We start from the raw sequence: 8878 nt of genomic DNA on the forward strand, positions 1-8878 counted from the left end.
ATTATCTGTTTCTTCTCTAGAGTTGAGTCTGTTTTTTGGTTTGTCTCTTTTTTCTTTGTTTGTTCATTTTGTCTCTTTAATTCCACATATGAGTGAAATCATATGGCATTTGTCTTTCTCTGACTGACTTATTTCACTTAGCATTACGTCCCCTAGATCCATCCATGTTGTGGCAAATGGCAAGATTCCGTTCTTTTTTACGGCTGTATATGTATATATACACCACATCTTTATCCATTCATCTATCGATGGACACTTGAGCTGCTTCCATCATTTGGCTATTGTAAATAATGCTGCAGTAAACATAGGGGTGCATATATCCTTTCAAATTAGTGTTTTCATATTCTTTGGGTAAATGCCCAGTAGTAGAATTACTGGATCATATGGTAGTACTATTTTTAATTTTTTGAGGAACTTCCATACTGTTTTCCACAGTGGCTGCAGAGAATTAATTGTTTAACAATTAATAACAGGGTCCTTCTGCAGGTGATAATGTTCCAACTACTAAGGAATATTATCTACCAATTATCTCTGCAGAAGCAGCTGGACCATGTCGGGCCACACATGTATGCAGCTGGACTTTATCCTAAGCAGGATAAAGATGTGGCCAGATATATTTTCTAAGCAAAGCACCTTCTGCAAGTCAAATGACCTGGGCCACTCAAATAAATTGCAGGATAAATAAAGAGTTGGACAGAATTACAGATTAAAGAGACTTCAAAGACATACCAAGTTGAATAAAAATGGGCAAAACCAAACTACAGCAACTAGGGATATTTGCTTGGGTCACAAAGTCATCAGTAATGCAGGAAAGTGATTGCTGCAGTGGTCAGGATAGCAGTTACTTTGGGGGAAAAGGTGTCATGCTTGGGATGGGACACATGGAGGGACTTCCTCAGTAGCTTGCAGCTCTGTTTTTTTACTTGAATGGTTTATATAAGAAGGGTTGTCTTATCATAGTTCACTCAGATACACATTTGCGTAGTGTGCTTTTCTGCCTCTGTGTTTTATTTTACAACATAAAGTTAAAAAAAGTTTTAAGTACACTGTTGTATGAAGAATAAAATGTAAAAAGCAGAGGTGCAGAGAGACCAGATTGAAGATATATCTTGTTGATAAGGCTAATGGATTCTATTGACAGAGTGGGTATAAAAGAAAGGAATCAAGAATTATTCTGAGTGTATAGGGTTCCTTTTGCTACTATAGTGAAGGTGTATTAGAGCAAGAGGAAAGGAGTAGCTTAGGATAGAGGAAGCAAGCACAATCATTCTATTGTTAAGAATGCAATTCAGGTGATGTAAGTGAAGGTATTAAGCAAGCAATTGGATATATGTGCTTGGAACTTATGAGAAAGGTCTCGTCTGTCTTGGAGCAAAAAATATATAACAGATGGAGATTGAGATATCGAGAGATCAGAGACTGGCAGAGAGAGAGAGATCTGTAGATAGATGTCGTGGTTCTGGGTAAGATGATACCCTAGAGCAGACATAGTACAGGGATCTAACAAAACCATGGAATAGAGAAAAAAAGTTCACTTTCCAGGAGCCTGGGTGACTCAGTCAGTTAAGTATCCGACTCTTGAGTTCCACTCAGGCCATGATCTCAGCGTCCTGAGATCAAGCCCTGAGTCGGGCTCCATGCTGAGCATGGAGCCTGCTTAAGATTCTCTCTCCTTCTCCCTCTGCCCCTCCCCACTCACACACACACACTCTCTCTCTCTTAAAAAAAAAAAAAAAAGTTCATTTTTAATAATTGTATATAGAGAAAAGTTTGCATAATGCTTAGCCCTATAATGGTGTCCTAAAAACTATTTTTAAATATAGTTGAATATCTATACCACCAGTCTACCAAGTATTTTACATAGATTATCTATAATATTCAAAATAATCACACATACTGAATATTATTACTTCTTATATTTAAGAAAACTGGAGATCAGAGATATTAAACACATCTGTCAAAGCCACAGTGCTGGTGAGGGGTGGGTCAACATGTAAAGCATGGCTGTCCTCAATCTGAAACTTTCACTGTTCACACTGCATTTCCTAGGGGCAAATGCAGGAGGAATAAGAAAGGAGAAGGGGGAATGTGAGCTCTAGAAGGACAGCTAACCCAGCAGGCCCAAGCTTAATAATTGAAGGCTTTTTTTTTTTTTTTTTTTACCTTATGTACAGTAGGGCAGTAATACATAGTGAAAATCTGGACTAATGTGAAAAGTTGGTCTTCAAAAATGTGTTCACCATGATCCACCTTATTGGTTAATCCAGGGAAAAGGGCATGTCAATCATTTCCTCTTTGTTTGAAATATTGTTATTTGGGCTATTGGAAGGAAGGAGAAATCTTTTGAATCTTTACCTTTTTTCACTAAGTTTTCCCAACAGTCTCCTCATAGCACTCATTACCTCCTTGTTCCTCAAGCTGTAGATTAAGGGATTCAGCATTGGGGTCACCACAGCATAGAACAGGGCAACCAACTTCTCTTGCTCTGCTGAGGAACCAGCAGTGGGTCTCAAGTACGTGAAGATGGCTGTTCCAAAGCACATGGAAACCACAGTGAGGTAGGAGGCACAGGTCTCAAATGCTTTGCAGCGTCCTTCGGCAGAGCGAATATGCAGATTGGCAGTAACTATACGACCATAAGAGAACAGAACCAGGAAACAGGGAAGCATGATCACCAGAAATCCTGAGATGGCCACCATGACCTTGTTGAAGGAGATGTCCACACAGGTCAGCCTCAGCACAGCCAACATCTCACAAGCAAAGTGATTAATAACATTACGGCACAAAGGTAGCCGAAAGATGATGATCTTCTGCATCATTGAATTCATGAAACCAGCCGCCAAGCAGCCGGCAGCCAGCCCCAGGCACAGTCCTCCATGCATGATGACTGTGGTGCAGTGGATGGCACACTGCCACAGAGCGGTCATAAGCCATGGCTCCCAGCAGGAAGAACTTGGAGCTGCCCATCGCCAGGGAGATGAAGAGCTGGAACACACAGCTGTAGAATGGGATGGGCTTCCAGGCTGACAGGAAGTGAACAACCATCTGTGGGACAGTGCTGTTGGTATAACAGATGTCCACAAATGACAAGACACTGAGGAAAAAGTACATTGGTGTGTGTAGCCTGCTGTCCAGTCTGATGAGGAGGAGGAGGAGGAAGTTCCCCAGCATGGTCACCAGATACATGACCAGGAAAAGGACAAATAGGGAGAGCTGAGTGTCCCAGCAGCTGGACAGCCCCAGCAGAATGAACTCATTCATCCATGTCTGGGTTTTCTCTGCCCATGAGACTCTGAGGACCAAATCCAAGTTATAAATCAATGAGCACCAGATACTTAAGGTGGCAGGGGGCCTGACGAGGTCATTTCGACCAAACAGCCATGTGACATTGCACTGTGTGCTTTCCCAGATTATATGTCTCCTTCAGGGTTTGGGACCACAATAGAACCCATTGATATGGCTCAGATTCAAGGAAGGAGAAAACTCTTCTCCTTCCTTAAATAGGAAAGGTTTTATGAAAATGCTTAGACATTTGAGATGAAACGATTAACTGTAAAACATGCTTCTCTTATTTAGGGCCCGTTCCAAGGCATGGAGTTTGTTTACTTCTTTGTTGGATGCAAGTATTTCCCTCCTCCCGCCTCAAAATCCATATTGAATGGGGCCTAACAGGTATTAACTGTTTTTTTTTTAATTTACTATTTTACTTCTGGAGTCTCTATGGAAATGAAATACTAAATTTCCATCCTTTTAAAATCAGAAATTTTAGGTTGCAAGTTAGAAGGTAGCAAATATAAAATAGATTTTTCAGTAGGAACAAATTGTCAAAATTACATTTCAGGGTCAGGGAAGTAAAGAATGAAGACCTGGGGCGATCAGCCTCTGTTTTGAAAATCTTCACCTGCTTGTCTTTTATCAGTGTGAGAGGGTAAGAGGAAAGAATCTGTAATGTTTTCATCCTCCTTTGGAAGAGCAGCATAGCACTGATAGGCAGGGTATGTCTGTGAAGAAACAAATCAAAGTCAAAGATGCATTAACTTGCTTCCCTAATAAATGATAGGAGCTCAAATACTTGCCACACATACTTGCCTATTAACTAAGACAAAATGGAAAACTGGCTGCACATTTGCTGACTCTGTATGTATCCTGCGTAGTGAGAGTTATGGTTTGGAGACAATAGTGTGATGGAACATCATTAACTAGAATTAACTCAGTGAAAAGACTGTTGATTATCTTTTCCTTTGATCTCCTCTTACTTTGATCTCCATCTGAAATAGTTGACTATTTTCCCCTCTTAGGAAACTGTCATAGTCCATCCTTGTGTTAATGCTCCCTCTACCATAACTTACCCGAGCAGAAGGTGATACCTTAGTCTGCTCAATAACATCTCTAAGCTTTCTAATCCTGCTGATGTGTTAGTATTTCAGAAAGTTCAAAGGCTCTAGTATTCAGAAATTCTCTTTAGAATTCTTAGTAATCTTATTTGCACCTTAATTCAAATCACAAGTGAAGGGGGGGCAATTAGAGGGGGAGACGAACTATGAGAGACTATGGACTCTGAGAAACAAACTGAGAGTTCTAGAGGGGAGGGGGTGGGGGGATGGGTTAGCCTGGTGATGGGTATTAAGGAGGGCACGTATTGAATGGAGCACTGGGTGTTATACGCAAACAATGAATCATGGAACACTACATCAAAAACTAATGATGTAATGTATGGTAATTAACATAATAAAAAAAAATAAAATAAATCACAAGTGATTTCTAAAAAACTCATTGCCTAAATAAAGTCCACTCTCAACTTCCCACATCCTCTAATTACTCTGCCCTTTGGATGGAGAAAGTGAAACTCATTCATAGCTGTCCCAAGGAGATATTATCTGCTTGTTGTCTGTGATCAGATAGTGCCATTGAATATGTTATGAAAATCCCAATTTGTATTGAGGGCATTCATGAGAGTAAGGGCAGCTAACCACAGATCAATAGGGTGCCTGAGATGCCCCTGTGGCAAGCTCCCTGCTCAGCAGGGTGTCTGCTTCTCCCTCTCCCTCCTGCTAAGCTCTCTCTCTCTCAAATAAATAAAATCTTAAAAAAAAAAAAAAGAAAAAAGAAACATGGTTAGAATATCATGTTTCTGTATCATCTTCATGGTTTTTAAAGTGCCTCTCTCTGGGAATGAATGAACTGCTTTGCCAATAAACATGCATTTCCCAGTTCAATTCTCATTACCTAGTTTCTCCATCTGTCTAAAGGGATCATACATTCAGGTTTATCCTAATTCACTGGAGGGAGGGAAATAGAGACAAGGATGGAATAAGTACATAATATCAATAAGAAAAGGAAGGTTAAAAAAGAGGTTAAAAATAAATAAAAGTTCAAAACAGTTTTGAAAATTTGATATGTAAATAAAAGTTTAAAGCAGATTCAAAAGTAAGGTGGAGGTGTTGTAACCTATTTAACGGCAAGCATGCATCACCTTTTCTTCCTGGAATTGTGGTTCAAGCTCCCTGAAATTACACATTACAAGTATTCTTCTCAAAAAAGGAGCACCTGGAAAGTGTGATATTTCCCAAAAGTTAATTGGCTAAGTTGCTCTCTCCACCCCATCCCCACTTCCTTATGCATACCTATATTGTTTAGGTCAACAGAAAGTTTGAAGCCAGCTATCCAGATGATATCACCTTCCGACCATCATCATTTAAGAATGTTGGTCAACACAAACCTGTCCGCTGGTGCAGATTTCCAGGAGCGGGCAGGTGCTGAGGAGTACAGAGTGGTGGATGGGACATGACCTGTAGTAGCTAAGCCCAATGCTTCCTACCGTTGCAGCCAAAGCCTTGTGCTAGGTGCTGCATTTCTCAGAGGTACCGGAAAGAACTTTCTCCCCAGTTTGGCTACCCCAAATATGTTTTCTTTTAACATAATAGTGAACGTTAACTATACTGAAATTTAAATTAAAAACTTAATAATTTTTTTAAAAACTTAATAAAATTAAGATATATATGTTTTCTTTAAACCAATTGCCAAAATGGGACATTTATTTCTCCAGTAGCCCGATTCAATCCAATTGCCACATGAGCCAAGGAAGAAGTTGTGTGTGAAGGATACCCTGGCTTCCTGATGCTGGTCCTAAGAACCCAAGGGGAACACCTCTGAGCATGACTGTCTTACCTCTAGGACAGGAGGTCATCATTGCCCCAGGAAGAGCAGAGATGGGCAAGATGGGGATTTGGAAGAAGTAACTTTCTTTTCCCTCAGAGAGACAATCTCTACAGGCCAATTATGCTGTGCTTATTAGGCTTCTGTTACTTCTTCTCTGAATAGTGATTTCCTCACCTGAAACTCTTACCTATTTTTTAAAAGAATTTACGAACCAGAATTTAGTTTTTCCTGACCCAGAAACATGAGAAGAGAAACCAAAGCCCCAGTTTCCCTTGGAGACATTCTCCTGCCTTTACTGAAGTTTCTCTTTGAGAAACTACAACTTGCCCATGACTTTCTGTCCATGTACTCAAGACTGAGACCATTTGACCCAAAGTGCCCAATTACTCAGGGATCACCTGGTGGCCCTTCAAACAACATCCCCTGTAACATGATTCTGAAGTGAGCTATGGTCAGATATTCTCTTCACAACTGATACAGCTATTTGGTGAGACTTTTCTCCATTTTGTCTCACTATCGGAAGGCTTTTAATTGGGCACAATCAAATTATTAGCTATTTTTGTACCTAGATGTCTGCCCTCATATTCTGTAAATACGACAAATTCATGAGCCACTTTGAGTATCTCAAATTACATATTAATTCTATTGATAGACATTTAAGTTGTTTCTAATTTGTGGCCATTGAAAACAATACTACTGTGAACATCCTCTCCTCTCCTCACCTTGCCTTGCCTCTTCCTCTCTCTCTCACACACACACACACATACACACTCACACACACACACAGTCACACTCAACCTTTTGTCATATATATCCATTTCTGTTACCTAGAGTGGAATAGCTGCATCACATCTGTGCAGGTCTGTCTTCAGCTAATATTGTCAGTTTGTCAAAACAGTTGTACCGATTATATCCCCACAAACTACATTTGTATGAGGACTTCTTTTGCTCTAGACTTTATCCTCGGATTATCAGTCTTTGTCACTGTAGCCATTCCGATGGGCATATAGTAGTATCTCCTGGGGATTATATCCCACATTTCTCTGATGACTGATGAGGTTGTGCATATTTTTAAATACTTATTGGTCATTGAAGATTCCATTTTCTGAGGTGTGTGTTCAGTTTCTTGCCTGTTTTTCTCTTGGGTTATCTCTCTTTTTCTTATTGATTTTAGTTCTTTGTGTGTTTTTAATATGAGCCTATTGTTTATATGGATCACAAATATTTTCTCCCACATTGTGGCTCTTTCATTCTCATAATGGTGCCTCTGATGAAGGGATGCCCTTAATCTTAATGTAGTTCTATTTATTGTTTTTCATATAGTTATTGCTTTTTTGTGTCTTGAGAAATCTTTGTCTCTCCCAAATCACAAAGTTATTCTTCAATGTAATCTTTCAGAGCTTTAATACTTTACTTTTCACATTGAAAACAACAATATATCTGGAATTTATGTCTGGGTATTTTATAAGATAGAAGCCCAAATTTATTGTTTTTCTATGTGGATATCCAATTTTATCGAGAGACCATTCTTTCCTCACTGTTCTCCTGTGTTGCCATAAATCAATTTTTGATTTATGTGTGTAGGTTGATTTCTAGACTCTTTTTCTGACCCATTGGTCTATTTGTCTGTTGTTATAAAAATATTACAATGCCTTAATTACTGTAGCTTTATAATAAAGCCTGTTTTTATCATAGTGTAAATCCTCCAACTTGATTCTACTTTTTCTTTCTTTTTGGGGGCAGGGCATGGCTATTCTTGGCCATTTGAATTTTCAATCTGATTCTAAAACTATCTTGAAAAATTTCAGGAAAAAAATTTGCTGAAATTTTAATTGGGATTTAATCTAAAAATAAATTTGGGGAGGGGCACCTGGCTGGCTCAGTCAATAGAGCATGTGGCTCTTGATCTTAGGGTTGTGGGTTCAAGCCCCATGTTGGGTGTCAAAATTACTTAAAAATAAAATCTTTTTTTTTTTTATTTTATTATGTTATATTAATCACCATACATTACATTAGTTTTTGATGCAGTGTTCCATGATTCATTGTTTGCATATAACACCCAGTGCTCCATTCAGTACGTGCCCTCTTTAATACCCATCACCAGGCTAACCCATCCCCCCACACCCTCCCCTCTAGAACTCTCAGTTTGTTTCTCAGAGTCCATAGTCTCTCATGGTTCATTTCTCCCTCTGATCCCCCCCTTCATTTTTCCCTTCTTGCTATCTTCTTCTTCTTCTTCTTTTTTTTTTTATTAACATATAATGTATTATTTGTTTCACAGGTACAGGTCTATTATTCAACAGTCTTACACAATTCACACCACTCACCATAGCACATACCCTCCCCAGTGTCTATCACCCAGCTACCCTCCCTCCCACCCCCCACCACTCCAACAACCCTCATTTTGTTTCCTGAGATTAAGAATTCCTCATCAGTGAGATCATATGATATGTGTCTTTCTCTGATTGACTTATTTCGCTCAGCATAATACCTCCAATTCCATCCACCTCGTTGCAAATGGCAAGATTTCATTCCTTTTGATGGCTGCATAATATTCCATTGTATATATATACCACTTCTCCTTTATCCATTCATCTCTCGATGGACATCTTGGCTCTTTGCATATTTTGGCTAATGTGGACATTGCTGCTATAAACATCGGGGTGCACATACCCCTTCGGATCACTACATTTTTATCTTTGGGGTAAATACCCAGTAG

The 8878-nt window shown here is 39.3% G+C and overlaps 2 protein-coding genes across 2 annotated transcripts in view; both read right to left on the minus strand.

The window, feature by feature from the left end:
• Nucleotides 1-2351: 2351 nt before the first annotated feature.
• On the minus strand, nt 2352-3653 carry LOC102743145 (olfactory receptor-like protein OLF3). Its single transcript, XM_081800888.1, is given in 3 exon segments — nt 2352-2892; nt 2894-3421; nt 3607-3653. Coding segments are annotated over 3 exon segments (1116 nt in total).
• A 222-nt stretch (nt 3654-3875) lies between these two features.
• LOC102742548 (olfactory receptor-like protein OLF3) overlaps nt 3876-8878 on the minus strand; it is a 23067-nt gene continuing 18064 nt past the window's right edge. The window contains exon 2 of the mRNA XM_081800889.1: nt 3876-4001. Within this exon, the coding sequence (XP_081657015.1) occupies nt 3876-4001 (126 nt within the window). The remainder of the gene's footprint in view (nt 4002-8878) is intronic.

The sequence above is a fragment of the Leptonychotes weddellii genome, chromosome 12 (genome assembly GCF_054177405.1).
Source record: "Leptonychotes weddellii isolate Sample4059 chromosome 12, ASM5417740v2, whole genome shotgun sequence".
NCBI lineage: Eukaryota > Metazoa > Chordata > Mammalia > Carnivora > Phocidae > Leptonychotes > Leptonychotes weddellii.